Raw genomic sequence first — 16405 nt, 5'->3', positions numbered from 1 at the left:
CTGACTAAGGTGGAGATTGATCATACTCCTGGGAATGAGGTTGGCTGTATGATATGCGGCGCACCGGGGACAATGGCTGTCGGAGATAATGGGAGCTTTCGGCGATATGGGAATCGGATTCGAACATCAGTTGAATCACGATGAAGGGCAGATTGAAACACGTGGATGATATTGTCGCTGCTGGTAGGCTGGAGGCCTCCGCCGTGCAGGCAATAGGAGGGTCGTCAACTTTGGAAGTCGGTGAAAATTCCTATGGCGCCACTACCGAGTACTAGCGACTGTTCAGCAAGGAAGGGAAGCTTGAAGAGCGTGAGAGGCTTGCACATATAGACGGATCCTGGGATTAAGCAGATCTAACAGGCATAGAAATGTCAAAATAGAAGATTATATTGGTTGTACAATCATGTATCGATTATGTACTATATTAAGTGCCAATCTTCTTGCTAAAGCGCAAAGCTCTGAACTGAGAAGGGTCATAAGGTTTAGATGCCATTTTTCGGTGGAGGTCAGCTAAAGAGAATCCATCCCTCGTAGGATCACAGGAGCGTCTGTCAGTACGTCTAAACATCTCGGTTTGTCAAAATCTAAAGGTTCAATGATATTTTGCATAGTAAGTTCAGGATTGCCGAAAGAAGATAGAAACAGATGAACCTGAACAGGTTAGCTTGGTGTTTTAGAACCACAGGAGCAGACAGAGTCTTCGGTAGTGAATACCAAAAGCGTTCTCTATTCAGTGTAAATCATGTAGCATGTAGAATCTCCAGAGATGACAGGCTTGCTCGAATTGACAAATTCAGGTTTAACAGAAAAGCCTCTATCATAGGGCCGGTCTCTGACCATGTTTGGCATCGACTCACGACTTGTTGAATACACCCTACGGGATAGGTCATCTATCCTCGACGATCTACAGTTGAGCAAAACGCAACGAAAGCGAAAACCAAAGGTTTTGCAATGGAGGGAGTCTGCGAAGGCTGTGCACTAGGAGAGGAATACGCTATCTTCACGGAGTCCTCTAAGAAAGACACGTTGGCTATAGGGTACATCAGGCTAATCGTGCCACATTTGTAGAAGGCTACGCATGGTTCAGTAACGAATCTGTTGGGTAACTGGACGGTAGCTGCCCCTGGCTCGAGAACTGTCCCCTGCTTTGAGATGATAGTTGGGCGATTACAATAGCTCACCCAGGGGAGGCCGAACAAAGGTAGCGTCCTGAGAATATCAGAAGTTCCATGGTGAGATTAAATTCACTCCTACCAGGTGGGAGAGAGGAAGGGCATTCCGTAATGTCGGCAAAAAGACACTCTTGTTTTCTTGAATACCCAAGCTCCCAGAAGATGGATTAGCCCCCAGAGCCTTTAGTTATTTCGGTTTGAGATAGGCAGTGGTCTCCATAGCTATTGATAGAGTTGCGTCCTTCCGCCCATGACTTTAGCCACTGCTATAACACAACATCGGGAATGCTTGAATCAAATTCACTCATTTGGGATTGAGAGCCACTATCGAATACTGCAATATAGCCATCAGGGATTTTAACACGTGAGTTCTCGGAGGCAAATACAGAACTAAATGACATTAGTTCCGCTACAGGGGCACAATGCCTATGGGATCGTATGGGGGCGTATTCTACTCGGATGGATCATCTGCTTTGCGCTTTTGCCGACCATCAATTCCGGTGTAAGTACAAGAGAGTCCTTGATGTACACACTAGTCGCCTTTGGTGGCATCGTTATTCTCAACACATTTTATCTATAGCGTGATCAGCCTCAGCTATCCCTGAGCGTGATGTCTGTTACATGCGATGGTGGGACTTGCTCACCTTACATGCATAACAGGAGTCGCAGGCCTTTCGTGGACGCCCTTTCGGGTCACCCCGAAATGTAGAAGTCATATGCCGTGCGAAAAAGCAGTCGAAGTATACAGCGTGGAGAAGGGTTCCGAGATGTTATGCTTCCTGTTTCCGCCGGAAGATGGATCCACGGAACGGTCAGAGCGTTTGGCTTGATGAATTAGTCCCCACAAAGAAATCTTAGGTTCGATGAGTTTCGTTTATGAATTGCTAATTCTCCACCCGTCGATGTAGGCGCGCCCTAGCATGCATGCCGAGTTTCAACAAGTTCTCTATGGGCCCTGAATGGCGTCTGGAGTGCCTGGCAGGCTATTCCTCATCGGCCTGAGACAGCCAAGAGTGGGAACATGGGATTTATTAAACTGGGATGCCTGAGACAGGGAGATTTGCAGAGCTATCTGAATTGAGTATTCCGGAGCATTGTTGCGTCTTTTTTTTTTTTTTTTTTTTGTGATGGAGCTGCTGTAGCTCACGTGTGTAGGATTGATTGTCTTATGGTCTAAATCTACTTTACAGAGATTCCTTAGTGTTATAGTAAGGTCACGTTGTTGCTGCCTTAGGCTCCCATATGCTCCGACATTTTATATTGCAGAAACAATATTACTTAGTTTAAGAAGACTTCTACAGATACGAGCAATAAAGAAGCTTGAATAGATTACTAATTTTCCACCATCCAGGCTAGCCCCAAAACAGACCTAGCCTCACCGCCAACCCCAATGAAGGCTAGTATGGAAGCTCCCCAACCAGTGGGAAGGTCCATCCTATCTCTCCCCTGGAACCGACGTCATGAGAAATAATCCCCAACTCCACTCGAAATTACAATATAAGGACTCACTCCTAAGCACAGAACAAAAATTCCTATCTAAGTATACCAGATCAATCCTTTCTATATCCCAAAACAAACCACCAAAATGGAAGACAAAGCCCTCGCTCCCCCAAGCAAAGACGTAAGACACCCTCCCATACAAACCAAATTTAAATACCCAACCTAACAAAACGCCAGCTCCGCGAACTCGCCGCGCAAGAATCCTCCGCCTCCGTAATCTTCCCCTCCTTCACATCAACAACCGCGTGGTCCCTAGGTCTGGCACTACGGTCCCGAATCCTGTCCCTCCCGCCGGACCAGCGCAAACCGGCCTTGATCTCCATCTCGCTGAGCGGCGGCTCGGAGCCCCACGTTGTATTCCAGTGCGCCACGGAACCCGGGACCTTCGCAGATAATGAGGTGTGGGTGCGGCGGAAGCGGAATACCGTGCTGCGGTGGGGGGTGTCGAGTTGGTTGATGCGGACTAAGATGCTTGCGAGTACCGGGTTGGGGCCGAGTGAGGTGGAGGCGGCGTTTGTGACGAAGCATGCCCTGACGAGCACGGGTGGTGGAGGCGCGGCAGATGACTTTGCCATCCATGGTGGGGCGTTTCCCGTGCGGGTGAAGGGGGTGGATGGGGTTATTGGCGTGGTGGTGGTGAGTGGGTTGAAGCAGGAGGATGATCACCAAGTCGTTCTGGAGACGATCCGGGAGTTTATTCAACAGGGCGGGCAGTGAGTAAATTGCAACACTGGGATACGACCTTATATTCTTCGATTGCATCTCGAGCCCTAATGCCAAGACTGGGTAAGCCAATATAAAAGGGTATTTTCCGACAGTTTGCAGAGACAAATCAGCCACCGATGAGGAACATTAGGCCATACATCGGTTGTCTTTCCAATGAGGAACCCGCACTCTTTACGTGTGGGACCTCGAGCTATCATTAGCGAAATATTACTAGTATCAGGGAGGCAAGAATCAATTGCTGTTCTAGTTTCTACATGTCAGACCTAATATAAGACGTCTCTAATATATACAAGATGAAACCTTAAAAAACAAGAAAAAAAAAACCCTTGTATCTATTTTCCTGTTTCAATATCGATCTCCGTTGTTTTCAGGTTGTTACAGTATATGCTTGCTAAATCCGGTGTATATTACTTCTGAAGGTCGTTGAATATAGAAGTAACGCATCGGATTTAGGAACTGTCTACCATGATGACCTAAAAACAAGCGGAGATAGCTATATATGTGATATCTTCTATTAATGTAACTTAAAATCCATGGCGTATAAAAACTATACTGTAGAGCAACAAAGTCCGGTGGCAACTCTTTAAAAGATGGCCAGATATCAGGATTTATCTGATTCAAAAACAACTCTCTATTCAGGACGGTAGGATATCGTACAAGTCACATCAAGATGGGCCGACCTGAATGAGGAAATTCTGGTAATCCGAGTGATTGCAAATTGTGCTTCTTAATTTACTGATGTGGATGTTCTAATATAACACTTGTTCATACTCCTGAGAAGGTTGTTGAAATGCAATGAGTTATCTTAGATATCTAGTACCATATCCAAAGGTTGCCGACACCGACGGAAAGGCAAAGTAGATGATAGGGCATGAAATACAAGACAGGATAAGATCATACGGCCAGGTTTGCAATCTAGTGTAATAACCGTGTGATGTGATTCGTTGACTACAAGATTGTGTGCACGTCAGAATGAATTTACGCCGAGGCAAAGGTAGAAAACAGAGTAATAGAAGCTAGTCAGATAATATTCAAGGTATCATGGTATTCCTGTCACCTCATGTATCGAGGTCTAATAAAAATGATTCAAACCAGCCAATAAAACAGAATAGAACTCCATAAATCCCTCTAAGTAATTTTACAGTTCGTCATGCCCGGCGGGCTCATCATCCTCATCAGCCGGGGCAGAGCCATACAGCTTGCTGGTGATGGGGTAGGCCACGTTGGACAGCTGCTCCTTCTGCTCCTCAAAGTCCTCGGTGGTGGCATCGGCAGCGTTCTCCTCGAGCCAGTCGGTGACCTCCTTGACGGCGTCGAGGATGGTCTGCTTGTCATCCTCATCGATCTGGCCACCCAAGCCGTTCTCATCGTTGGCCTGGTTCTTCAAGCTGAAGGCATAGTTCTCCAGGGTGTTACGGGCCTCAATCTTGGACTTGATGGCCTTATCCTCCTCGGCGAACTGCTCTGCCTCAGCGACCATGCGGTCGATTTCCTCCTGGGACAGACGACCCTTGTCATTGGTGATGGTGATGGACTCGGCCTTACCAGTGCCCTTGTCACTGGCGCTGACCTTCAAGATACCGTTGGCGTCCAAGTCGAAGGAGACCTCAATTTGGGGAACACCACGAGGGGCGGGAGGAATGCTGGTAAGCTCGAACTTGCCGAGTAGGTTGTTATCCTTAGTCAACGAACGCTCGCCCTCGACTATAATTAGTTAGTATGTATGCGATGTGATTTCCGGATGAGAGGCAAACTTACAAACTTGGATAAGGACGGTAGGCTGGTTATCAGCGGCGGTGGAGAAGATCTGAGACTTGCGGGTGGGGATGACGGTGTTACGGGGGATGAGCTTGGTCATGACACCACCGGTGGTCTCAATACCGAGAGTAAGAGGGTTGACATCCATCAGAACAACCTCAGAGGTACCTTCCTCACCGGAAAGAACACCACCTTGAACGGCAGCACCAAAAGCAACAGCCTCATCGGGGTTGATACCCTTGCTAGCCTTCTTGCCACCGAAGAATTCCTCAAGGAGGGACTGGACCTTCGGGATACGGGTAGAGCCACCAACAAGGACAATGTCGTCAACCTCGGACTTCTTAACCTTGGCGTCCTTGAGCACCTGCTCAACGGGCTTCAGGGTCTTCTTGAACAGATCCATGTTCAGCTCTTCGAACTTGGCACGGGTGAGGGTCTCAGAGAAGTCCTCGCCGTTGTGGAAAGACTCGATCTCAATGCGAGTGGACATCTGGGAAGACAGAGTACGCTTGGCTTTCTCGACCTCACGCTTGAGCTTACCCATAGCCTTGAGATCCTTCTTGACATCAACGTTGTTCTTCTTGTTGTACTGCTTGACAAAGTAGTCCATGACACGGTGGTCAAAGTCCTCACCACCAAGGTGGGTGTCACCAGCGGTAGCCAAGACCTCAAAGACACCGTTATCAATGGAGAGGAGGGAAACATCGAAGGTACCACCACCAAGATCGTAAACAATGACCTGGCGCTCATCACCAGTCTTATCCAATCCGTAGGCAATAGCGGCGGCAGTAGGTTCGTTGACAACACGGAGGACGTTAAGGCCGGCGATGGTACCAGCGTCCTTGGTAGCCTGTCTCTGGGCGTCGTTGAAGTAGGCGGGAACGGTAACAACGGCGTGGCTTACACTCTTCCCGAGGTAGCCCTCAGCAATCTCCTTCATCTTTCCAAGGACCATGGCGGAAACCTCCTCAGGAGTGAAAGTCTTGGGAGACTTGTTGACATCGACCTTGACGACGGGCTTGCCATCCTTGTTGACAACCTTGAAGGGGAAGTTCTTGGAGTCCTTGGTGACATCCTTGTCATCAAACTTGCGACCGATCATTCGCCTGAGAGACTGGTATTAGTACACCGATCCACGGCGACACATTCGACAACACTCACTTAATGTCAAAGATTGTCCTGGTAGGGTTGGCGGCGTATTGGTTCTTGGCGGCGTCACCGACCAAACGTTCCTCATCCGTGAAAGCGACATAAGAAGGAGTGATACGGTTTCCTTGGTCGTTGACGAGAATCTCGACCTTTCCGTTCTGCATCACACCAACACAACTGTTCCGCAGTTAGCCATTGGATCGCTCTTTATCAATGTAAGGTTGCAGACACCACATACGAGTAGGTAGTACCCAAGTCAATACCGATTACAGTTCCATAGTTATCTTGTACGGAATCCTCCTGAGCGTGTGCGGTTCCGAAAAATGCCAGGGGCGCGATGAAAACAAGGAGCAGGTAGAAGACGGTGGTCCAAGCAGTGAACGGCTTGGCCGCAACGTTGCGACTCGATAGCCGCGCCATTTTATCTAAGTGTATATCGAGAGGTGGCCTGTCCAAGCGGCACGCGTTTTAGGTCTCGAGACGTTTTTAACTTGATTGGGGAATCGCTTGTGCTTAAATACAGTCACCTGTATTCAAGAAAGACAAGCAAAAGGGAGTAAAAGAGAACCCAACCACAGGCGACGGAATGGAAGGGGGGAGAAGGGTAAGTTGAGGCAAAAGAGAGTTGTTGCTGAACGAGGGTCGTAGGAGGAAGAGATCAGCTTTTTTAAAATGCTTGAGGCCAGAGAAAAGGACAGCATGGCTGGTACGGGCAATGCTCTGCAGGTTACTTCTCGCGATATGATTGGCCCATCGGCGTTCAGAGATCAAGCTGAGTCATTGGCAGTGGCGACCGCCTCCTTTCTGCCGGCTAAACTCCCGGAGAGTTGTTCATCAACATTCTGCAGGCGGTCCACCGAAAGTACTAGAACCGTGATTCATTGGTTGGACACCCGCCTTAGGTAATCACCCCAGGTTGTGCCCTATTTTTCAGCATCCTGACTCTCATCTCGTTCAGGATACGTGGACAAAGGATGGGATGTAGCCCTGCATTGTACCATGAGTACACCGTGTACTTTTCATATCCTAGGTTACCCAAGGCTAGCCATTGTGAATTCATGGCTTTTACCGTTCACCGTTCAATGAAATGCACTTTATATCTTCCACGTGGTCGCAAACAAGGTAAAATATCACTACTTGTTGTGTATATACCAGGTTGTACTTCGTAAAGGCAGTAGCAATATCAGCTTGGCTGACAGTACAGCGATTCCAATTATATTTTCTCAATAGACTTAAAAGCCATGCACTATCATCAGACATTCCATGCCACAAAATCACTCAGTGCATTTATCAATGGAGAAGTCCGTAGTGATAAATGACCTGTCAGGGCCGGGATACTGCCACGGGTCTCAAGAGGCAATTCTCGGCTTTCTCAAAAATGATTGATTTACTATTACTGTACCCATTTTTCAGAAAACATATCTAAATTATTGTAACACCGATAATTTGCCGTTCCGTCGTTTCTATGGTTTTCTATTGATCATCTACTCGGTTAAGTATTCGTGGCGAAATATATATATGATGGAGGCTACAGACACCGGTTGACTCACATGCGCGTCTGAACACGTATATAAAGTAGAGAGGTTTTGACTGTTTGACTATATTCAAGGGAGTCATTGATATAAATGATCAACCTGAAAGAAACGTGAGATTCTTCTTATTGGAAAATGCATATAAATAGATATTTCAACTTCCACAAAACAAAGAAAGGATCAGGGCACAATCGATCCGAAGACATCAACACATCGCTACATGCATAATTCTCCTATCCTAAGAACATGAAACAGGATATCTCGGTCCCCTGGGTCGAAGAACTCGAAGAAACCTTATAACAAAGGTTCTAGACTTCACTACCCATTTCTTTGAGGTAATGCTTTCATTCTGTGAGCACCTCACGGTCTTTGTGTAGCACTATGATATGAGGCTATGCCAAGGCCGATCAATTTCTTTTTTTAAAGTATATAAAGAGCCTATCTTGCACATCATGCGCCCTAGACAGTCTCCTGCATAGAATGATGCTATTTCGAACAGGGGGATACTGTCAAAGAAAGGCAGCGGTTGATGTAAATCGCATACGGACCAAGACAACGGTCGCTTGACCAAAGTATATTTGTAAAAATAGAATGATGGATATCATCGAGCCAACCATTATCATAATCAAGCCTTTGCAACGATTATATATGCACAATCAAAGGGCTATGCCTACATTTTCCCTTGTATGAACTCGCGGAACCGCCGATTCTGGCTTTCTTAGTTCGCTGCCCAACCCTCCACTTCCGAGTGCCTCGATGTCCTCCCCCCCATGCCTGCCACAGCAAGGGTCATATTCCGTCTCGGGAAGAAGGACGTCGCCATCTCTGGCCCGTTTTTGTAGCCAGTAGCTTCGCATTCGATCAAGGGCTGTTTTGAAGTCGTCGAGGATAACGGTGTCACAAAGACACTTGAAAATAAATGATAGCTGCTCAGACGTAGTTTAGTAGCCATCTACAGCAGGGCTTGTACTAAATGGGCTACGCACCTTCCAGAATGGCTCCACTCCCGTTGGGAGCGTATGCGCCGGAAATGCGTTTAGAACGACACAAGTATCGATGACGATGAACGCTATGGAAAGACACATTGATGCTAGCATGACCCCGAATCGTGGGCTCACAGTTACCAATTCGATAATGCCAAAGTTGTACAGGCGCTTGATTGTGTAGAAGAGTGAGCAGGTGGTGAAGACCCACCAGGGGTCACTGTCATTTTCTCAGCCCGACGTGGACAGAATCAAGGAGAATCTGGGGCATACCGGAAGAGAGGTTCCATTGGCCTCGTTGTCAGGAAGATCTTGTTGATGTTATTGAAATAGGTGAAATTGGCGTAGATCTCCACCACCCAGTATGGCTGGACCAGCAGGATGGTGATGATATAAGCTTGTGACACTCTGCGACTCAGGAATGGCTTATTTTTCATCCAGGCAATGACATTGTGTAGGGTCCAGGATACGTTCAAACCGATCGCGCTGCAGGAGAGGTACCATCCGTAGACGGGCTCTTTGGGAAAGATGAAGGTGCCGTGGGCCATGGCGAGAATGAGCTGTATTGCGTTGCGAGTCGTAAGAACTCCGCGCACCGTACTAGACACCCGGGGGGGGGGGGCATGAAGGCTTACCTCCGCAAAAATAAGTTTGTGCAGTAGTATATGCCTCTTCATATTTGCAAACGTCACTGCGGCCATCACCACCAGGGAGCCAACCATCAAGCCCTGGCCCCAGGCTTCGAGGACAAGGTCATCTGGCGCAGTGGGCCGGCTGATGCGATCCTCGGAGTGAGACATGGAGAAGGTAGACGACCATGACCGGGTTAGTAGTTGCTGATATGCGTCTGTTGGGACGTGCGGGAGTAGGGTGTTTTATAGTACAATATCATATAAAACAATGGCATATGCATCGGCATGCGTGGGTTGGGCACCGGCAACGTGGGTAGAAATTGTAGGTTTCTGGGGTAAAGATACTAGTGTCAGTAGGGTGAGCCGCTGAAGGGACTCCTGTGCCACGGAGAAAGACACATTTGTACTAATTGCGGGGGCTTTGTACGTCCATTCGTTTCCACCGGATTAATCTCGTACAACAACAAAACCCTATTTCGTCCAAAACGAGGCTTTTCCCAACCGGTGAGGCTAGACCGTTTAGACCGTCCCGACCGGATCTCTCATCCAATGTGGACGCTTCAATGTCTCCGTTCCTGGTTTCTAACCAAGGTTCTCACTATTACCTTAGGAGGTATGTGTAGTACGTTTAGTTCCGAACTCAAAAACTGAACTAATTGGTTGAACTCTACGACCCTTGGCCTGTGTTGGCTTCGAGTCCCCCTCTCAAAGGTCACGTTCCGGCCGACGTGGAGGAAGAACCGGTTGCCTTATTATTACTAGTAAAATAATAGCCCACCCCATGGGGCCCGGGTTCTTCTCCACCCAACAATGCAACGTCGACGTGCATATTTCCACTTCGCCAACGCTTTTCTTTTTTGGAACCAGACATTTAATTTCAACGTCTACGTATAAATTAAGCTCACCCTTCGAAGCATTCTATCAGACTTCTTTTTTTCATAACTAGACCGCTCAAGAACTGTTGCTAGAATTCGGGAGAACAGTCTTGCGGGCATGGGTCCCACTCTGTCGCACCGTGGCGTCAATTCCACCCTTTTCTCCAGCCAGATTGGCCTCCTTTGGAGGGTCGCCTCCCCCAAAGACCGCTTGCATCTCTTCCAATGAGTGATTCGATGTCTTAATACCCGGCAGAACCATCAGCTGATTCCCTTTTTGGTTTCGAAACGGTGGAGTGATGTCCCTGAGGAAAAGGAGAAACAATGGAAGAAAGAAGGAACAAAGAAGAAAGTATACTTTACCTCTTTCAGGAAGAACCACGAATACACTACGATCGCGTAGTTGAAAATCGCAAACATCAGGAACATTCTCCACTTGATGTTAGTGATGGCGTGTGGCGTTATCTGCGACATCATGAAATTGAACAACCACTGCGACGCGGCACCGACGGCTACTCCCACTTCTCGCGTTCGACTGGAGAAAATCTCACCGACATACAGCCACGGCAAGGGCCCCCAAGACATGTTGAAGCTGAATGCCTCCGCATATGTCATGATAATCATGGCGATCCCCGCCTTTGTAGGGGTGGAATCGGACCCGCCCGATTGTGTGGGATGGGTCGCCAGGACGCATGCGATGATGAGCATGAATGAACCCATTGCAAATGCCCCGGCCATGAATGGAACTCGTCTCCCTACACGGTCAAGGACAAACAATTGGAAAACACACACGCCAACTACCTTAACCACGCCAAAAAAGCCTGTCACCAGTTTTGCTTCGCCCTCCGCTCCAACGGCTTCGAAGATCTGATTAGCATAGTAAGCGAGCGACGTGTTGCCGGTCAACTGGGCACACAGTTGGATTGTAAACGCAATGAAGATGCGGTAGCGATTCGCTGGTAGAAGAAGCTCACGAATAGTGAAGTTGTCCTTAACACGGGACTCTTCCTCGATTCCGGCAAGGATCTCATCGAATTCCTTCTGGAGCTCCTCGGTTTCTTCACCTCCACGGACCCATTTCAATGACTCCCATGCTTTATCTTTCTTCCCCTTTGCAGCGAGCCACCGGGCACTCTCCTTGCCTGTACACATGCCGAATAGAAGCAAGGTCGAGGGTAGTAGCTGCAGTCCTAGCGCAATTTGCCATTGCTTTGTGGTGTCTGCCTGGTCCTTTGACACCGCGTAAGTGACCCAGTAGGCAACCATCACCCCCGTGGCGAAGAATAGCTGGAAACAAGCCCCAAGCCTTCCACGGATATCCTTAGGAGCCATTTCCGCTGCATACATAGGTATTAAGGTAGTGGCTGCGCCGATACCAACCCCGGCAATCACTCTGCCCGCGTAGAAGGTCCCCAAGGTATGTGCGTTAATAACCTGTAAGATGGTCCCTACCGTGAAGACAAGCGCGCTCAGAATGAGTCCAGAACGGCGACCCAACTTCGAGGCGACAGGCATTGTGAAGAAACACCCGATGAAGGCTCCGGCCTGAAGGATTGACACCGCATTGGAGTTGATCGTGGTTCGCTGTGCATTACCATACCGAAAGTCTCGCTGAAATGAAGGCAACGTGAGAACACCGCCTACGTTGTTCAGTTAGACACAACTTGATCAATGTTGGTCAGCTATATACGGAAGCTTTTACATACTAATAACGCCGGTATCAATTGCAAACGCAAAAGAGCCCATGCAACTGGCGGACGCCAGATATATGGCACGGAAGAGGCCGAGCTTGCGACCCATCGTGGGTTCTGTCGTGGCAGACTGTCCTCTTCTTGATATAGCGAAACAGAAACGTAAAGTTCACAGTGGGTTTGATCAAGAAAGCTATAAGGAAGGCCAAGGGGGCCATAATACTATTTAAACCAAGTGAGAATGCCGCTAGAAGCTTGTTGACATCCCTTGCGCAGCAACTGCGCTGCCGCGTGTCGGATGCATAAGGCTGTGGGGAGATCAGTGGTTCGCCTATCCACTAGGATGCCAACATAGCATATGATATGATTTCCATGGTAGTTGGCTAATAAGGATTATTCCGCAAAGAGCAAGTTATCGGTAGATCGTGCTTTTCCCCGCTCGGGTTTGTGATAGTAAAGATAGGCTCTATGATCGAAGAGTGTTGGGACTTGCACTGAATAAAGTGATTGGTTGCGCATTGGCCGAATCTTGGATGGGATGGCGTGCTTGTAGGCGTCAAACCGGAGAGCCGGCCGAGGTCAGCTCGAAGACGTCGACAGGTAAAAGATAAATTAGAGTATTCATTAGCCGTTTTCAGAAGCCGGAACGACTTTAGAATAGACCGGCTTAGTACGAGCTTCTGAAACGCGGCGCGGTCATGGTATCTCTCATTCCAAGAATGTTGAGTCAAAGTATTACCCCACACGAAGAGGTGATCGATGTGATGATCGACAAGGAGTCCCACTGATTTGGTTAGATAGGCTCTCTCCCCCGGATACTGTATATCTATCTATGTTGGCAAAGATCCACGTGCTTCTAATCTCCTTCTAAAGGTTTGACTAGACAATAAGTACTGGTTCAACAGTCAGTAAATAATTCGGATATGGGGCTATCCTCATAAATTTTATGGTCGATGTTTCTGAATATCGTTCATGTGTTATGTACAAGCCTCATACTACTAGGAAACGGCAATGCATCAATATATGATCAAGACTTGGAATATAACATCATCACTGACTGCACGTTGGCAATTCTACATAGAAGGGAGGGCACGAACCCTCCCTACCACCTAGATATGGCGTTGAGACTCTTTTTTGCTCTGATATATCCTAGTGAAGGGAGGTGAAACCGTCCGTCTACACTTACATTCCTGTATCTTTCCTCGCGGCATGCATGTTAACCAATATAGAAAGGGGTTCCCCATTATAGTGGGGTTCTATAATATAAACAAGTACCACAGGACGAGTACGTTTCCTTTCCCCCTTCTCTGTTGCTACGAAAATTATTACAGCGTCTAACGTATCTCTCCCGGGAAGAATTTGCTTAGACGGAAGCTAGCTAACCTAGGCTTCAATCTTATATGAGGGCAGATTGCTGTGTTGCATTAATAGTCCTACCTATCGTCAGGGATACCGAATTTGGACTGGTCAAGCGTCAAGGATACTAAACATCATTCCACCCACACAAGGAGCGCGATCCATTCAAATGTGATGCGGAGCCTGGATTCAGACCAAGGTATTTTAATCCAGAAACAAGCCCCACTAATACGGCTACGAGTTCTCTTCCAGTCCTGAAGAACGATGCTATGGTTCTGCCATTTTCTTGCGGAGACAGCCTTTATCCCGAGGGCTAGTATCAGGACGAGAAGGATCACAAGAACTTAGCATCCGGCTTGCTAGGTTGGTAAGTATCTACTTAAGCAGTCATCAGTAACCTACCAGTGGGTCTAACAAGTCGAGATTACACCAGTTTTGGTGGCTCAGACAGGACTTTTATGTGACTGCTTGCGTGTCAACAAAGGCCTCAATTTGCACCTGTCTATGGCGCATCACCATCAACCAGGTCCATGGAATGTTCCTGTGCCTCGTGATGGCATTTCCTGGCCGGGCTGGTCCTATTCTTCTTCACTACCTTCCAATGCCATCCGGTTTCCCATTACTGGAATACGACACTTGCGGATGAAAGGTGCCTTAAAGCCGCCACCATTATCAAGGTCACGTACGCCTATAGCGCTGTCGCCGCGGCCACTGATTTTGCCATTGGACTCCTACCAGTATTTATAGTGTGGAACTTGCAAATGGCTAAAGCCTGCAGATATGGCTTGGTAGGCTTTCTGGGGATTGCTTGTGTGTGCGTTGCCAAGCGTTGTGAACTTATCTTAATATGCTGATATATTTGGGGGGGGACCAAGTGCAAGTTTTGCTGTATCATTCGTATCCCGTATCTCCAAGCGCCTAGCCGCTCTGAACCTCCATGTCAGTGACCCATAGATTACCCTCTATATGCCTGTGCTGATTCCCAGCTTATCCAGACGCGGCCAGCAATATAACCATCTAGTCTAATGTCGAAGTTTCCGCGGGAAGCATCGCGGGTAGCATCGCCACATTGCGGCCTTTACAACGAGGTTTCCCTGGAAGACAGCCATATCGAAGTCGCAGCCGGGAATTTCAAAGCTTGGCTTCTCGATCAAACCACTGAGTCTAGTAATTCAGCACTACTTCTGCAGTGCACGGGGCGGACTTATGTGCGACCGACCATGAGTCTTTGGAGCTATAACAGTACGAGACGTTTTCTAGCCCTATGTGTAAAGCCCGTACCTTCGATATCTGACTTCTTTCCCCGTCTTTTCCCTATCGCCTTTCCTGCCAGATTAGCCCTGAGTTAATTTTTACAGCTTCCCTGTTCTCAATGTCGTCCCCAAAACAGTTCCTACGCCCTCCAAGCTCGGTTTCAGTTTCTTAAGCCACCGTCAACCGGTTTACCACCCTGGAGAAGTTGACTCGATCGACCACCTAGCGCATACGACAGATCGCCAGAACGTGATCCCATTGCCAGAGTGCGCGTTGACGGAGATGGTCCCATTGCTTGCAATGAAGCAGGAAGCGTTGCTCAATTTCCTTGCCTTCGCCAATTGACAGTGGAGATGCGCTACTGACCCCAGGTAAGCTTATTCTTATATCATATCGAAGGGATATATATAACGTCATATACTGACTTAAAATCCATGTAGCTCGTGGCAAGCATCTCTAAACTTTTGGAGGATCCTTTGGGCTTAGCCGGTTAGGTATATCGGTGGGCCACATATTCCCAGATCATCAGACGTAGTTCTGTTGGAAGATATGCGAGTGAAGCATGACAAGTTTGGGGACGCAATGTGCAACATCCTTACTCTCTCCTTACCGCTTTTGATGTGTTCCGGTATCTTTCTTGACGGATTGCTGGTCTGTCCTCAGGCGTTTTTAGCGCCCTGAAAGGAATGAAGGAATGCGAATTGGGCCATATTCATATCCATAGCATATGATATATATAATTCCTATTCACCGTGAATAACCCCACTGTTCATATTCGCACTCCTATCTCATAGACCCAAAAATTATGAGGATTATTTGTTTTGCCATTACTGTGGTAATCGTGGTAAATGTAGATCACGGTGGAAGACCATTTGACGCTCTAGTGGCTGGCCCATTGGTCTTTTTCAACATGCCATTTTAACTGACATAGGTCCTGTAAAAAGCCCTTGGACACTTTTCCACTTGGGCTATGAGATTAAGAATTACAAATGATTAGAAAGCTTTAGTTTTCAGTGACTTGATATCATATCAATATTCTTTGGCAAAACAGAGTCCCCTTGGTCTGGTGGGGCACTACCGACCATCCTCTCTTCCAGTTTCCTGAAAGGAAAGCTTATTGAGAGGTTGGAGTTCAATCTTAAATTGTGTGCGGAGCGGAACAAAAATAAAATCTGTGCAATTGATGTCGAACCAGAAAGGGGGGAGAAGGGAAAGGAAAGGAGAAAGAAAAGAAAGTCAAATATGTGCAAAAGAGGATGGAAGCCAAGTGTGTCGACCTATAAAAGCCCTCAAATATCTACCATAATATAAGAATGAAACCTACTTTCCATATCGGTGCCCTTCATTAGATCCTAGGCGGACGAAATTATTAGCTAGGACGCTTTCCCGCATCACGTTTCGTGTATCAATGCTGTATGATACATTTCCAATAGTCAGTACTGGGTCTATCAATACCATAAGGGGGGATATTTACTGCGAAGCTAGGCTATGACTTTACTAAAAGGGTACTCAAATATATGGACTTGAAGCTATCCGCCACCATCGCGCAAATTATCAAGGAGATGAGGTGAAATTCCGAAGAAGCGGCGTTATGTGTCACGACCCGAATAGTGTATCTGTTCCATGATCTAGATTGGAATTATCAAAATAAGCAAGATGTGACGCTGCTGCTGACAATTTGAAGGTCAAAGCAATAGTTCTGGTTCATTCATGCAACCAGACGAAGACAATTGAAGCTTTCAGTCAGAACTCCCGAAATATTGCTAGCTACGCTACG

At 47.5% G+C, this 16405-nt stretch overlaps 5 protein-coding genes across 5 annotated transcripts; 2 read left to right on the top strand and 3 right to left on the bottom strand.

Annotated features, from left to right (window-relative positions):
* The first annotated feature begins 1368 nt into the window (after positions 1 to 1368).
* BDW43DRAFT_271245 (uncharacterized protein) lies at positions 1369 to 2280 on the top strand. Its single transcript, XM_032041403.1, has 2 exons — positions 1369 to 1746; positions 1817 to 2280. The coding sequence occupies exons 1-2, from the start codon at positions 1567 to 1569 to the stop codon at positions 2000 to 2002; spliced, it is 366 nt and encodes a 121-aa protein (XP_031902030.1). The 5' UTR covers positions 1369 to 1566; the 3' UTR covers positions 2003 to 2280.
* A 260-nt stretch (positions 2281 to 2540) lies between these two features.
* On the top strand, positions 2541 to 3647 carry BDW43DRAFT_41971 (DUF967 domain protein). The gene is made up of 2 exons (XM_032050034.1): positions 2541 to 2793; positions 2850 to 3647. Exons 1-2 carry the CDS (start codon positions 2758 to 2760, stop codon positions 3387 to 3389), a joined length of 576 nt encoding a protein of 191 aa, XP_031902029.1. The 5' UTR covers positions 2541 to 2757; the 3' UTR covers positions 3390 to 3647.
* Positions 3648 to 4290: 643 nt separating this feature from the next.
* bipA (Hsp70 family ATPase KAR2) lies at positions 4291 to 6987 on the bottom strand. Its single transcript, XM_032041401.1, has 4 exons — positions 6544 to 6987; positions 6318 to 6482; positions 5157 to 6262; positions 4291 to 5102 (listed from the first exon to the last, which is right to left on the bottom strand). The coding sequence occupies exons 1-4, from the start codon at positions 6723 to 6725 to the stop codon at positions 4537 to 4539; spliced, it is 2019 nt and encodes a 672-aa protein (XP_031902028.1). The 5' UTR covers positions 6726 to 6987; the 3' UTR covers positions 4291 to 4536.
* Positions 6988 to 7954: 967 nt separating this feature from the next.
* On the bottom strand, positions 7955 to 9908 carry BDW43DRAFT_271235 (uncharacterized protein). Its single transcript, XM_032041400.1, has 4 exons — positions 9456 to 9908; positions 9094 to 9380; positions 8824 to 9040; positions 7955 to 8763 (listed from the first exon to the last, which is right to left on the bottom strand). Exons 1-4 carry the CDS (start codon positions 9618 to 9620, stop codon positions 8494 to 8496), a joined length of 939 nt encoding a protein of 312 aa, XP_031902027.1. The 5' UTR covers positions 9621 to 9908; the 3' UTR covers positions 7955 to 8493.
* A 63-nt stretch (positions 9909 to 9971) lies between these two features.
* On the bottom strand, positions 9972 to 12127 carry BDW43DRAFT_299124 (putative MFS sugar transporter; the record flags this gene model as incomplete). The annotated part of the gene is made up of 4 exons (XM_032044678.1): positions 9972 to 10010; positions 10467 to 10568; positions 10691 to 11967; positions 12034 to 12127. 4 exons carry the CDS (start codon positions 12125 to 12127, stop codon positions 9972 to 9974), a joined length of 1512 nt encoding a protein of 503 aa, XP_031902026.1.
* Between the last annotated feature and the right edge of the window lie 4278 nt (positions 12128 to 16405).

Source organism: Aspergillus alliaceus (genome assembly GCF_009176365.1).
Source record: "Aspergillus alliaceus strain CBS 536.65 unplaced genomic scaffold BDW43scaffold_13, whole genome shotgun sequence".
Lineage (NCBI taxonomy): Eukaryota > Fungi > Ascomycota > Eurotiomycetes > Eurotiales > Aspergillaceae > Aspergillus > Aspergillus alliaceus.
The sequence above is the reverse complement of the archived record's forward strand: the minus strand, read 5'-3'. Positions and strand labels throughout refer to the sequence as shown.

What these genes read in the sequence shown, in the direction of transcription:
- BDW43DRAFT_271245 (XM_032041403.1), top strand. Translation starts at nt 1,567, where the DNA reads ATGACATTAGTTCCGCTACAGGGGCACAATGCCTATGGGATCGTATGG. An exon ending in TTATTCTCAACACATTTTAT is followed by an intron (nt 1,747 to 1,816) that starts CTATAGCGTGAT and finishes GGACTTGCTCAC; the next exon opens with CTTACATGCATAACAGGAGT.
- BDW43DRAFT_41971 (XM_032050034.1), top strand. Translation starts at nt 2,758, where the DNA reads ATGGAAGACAAAGCCCTCGCTCCCCCAAGCAAAGAC. An exon ending in TCGCTCCCCCAAGCAAAGAC is followed by an intron (nt 2,794 to 2,849) that starts GTAAGACACCCT and finishes ACAAAACGCCAG; the next exon opens with CTCCGCGAACTCGCCGCGCA.
- bipA (XM_032041401.1), bottom strand. Translation starts at nt 6,725, where the DNA reads ATGGCGCGGCTATCGAGTCGCAACGTTGCGGCCAAGCCGTTCACTGCT. An exon ending in AGGACAATCTTTGACATTAA is followed by an intron (nt 6,263 to 6,317) that starts GTGAGTGTTGTC and finishes CCAGTCTCTCAG; the next exon opens with GCGAATGATCGGTCGCAAGT. An exon ending in TACCGTCCTTATCCAAGTTT is followed by an intron (nt 5,103 to 5,156) that starts GTAAGTTTGCCT and finishes AACTAATTATAG; the next exon opens with TCGAGGGCGAGCGTTCGTTG.
- BDW43DRAFT_271235 (XM_032041400.1), bottom strand. Translation starts at nt 9,620, where the DNA reads ATGTCTCACTCCGAGGATCGCATCAGCCGGCCCACTGCGCCAGATGAC. An exon ending in CCAATGGAACCTCTCTTCCG is followed by an intron (nt 9,041 to 9,093) that starts GTATGCCCCAGA and finishes AGAAAATGACAG; the next exon opens with TGACCCCTGGTGGGTCTTCA. An exon ending in GAGTGGAGCCATTCTGGAAG is followed by an intron (nt 8,764 to 8,823) that starts GTGCGTAGCCCA and finishes ACGTCTGAGCAG; the next exon opens with CTATCATTTATTTTCAAGTG.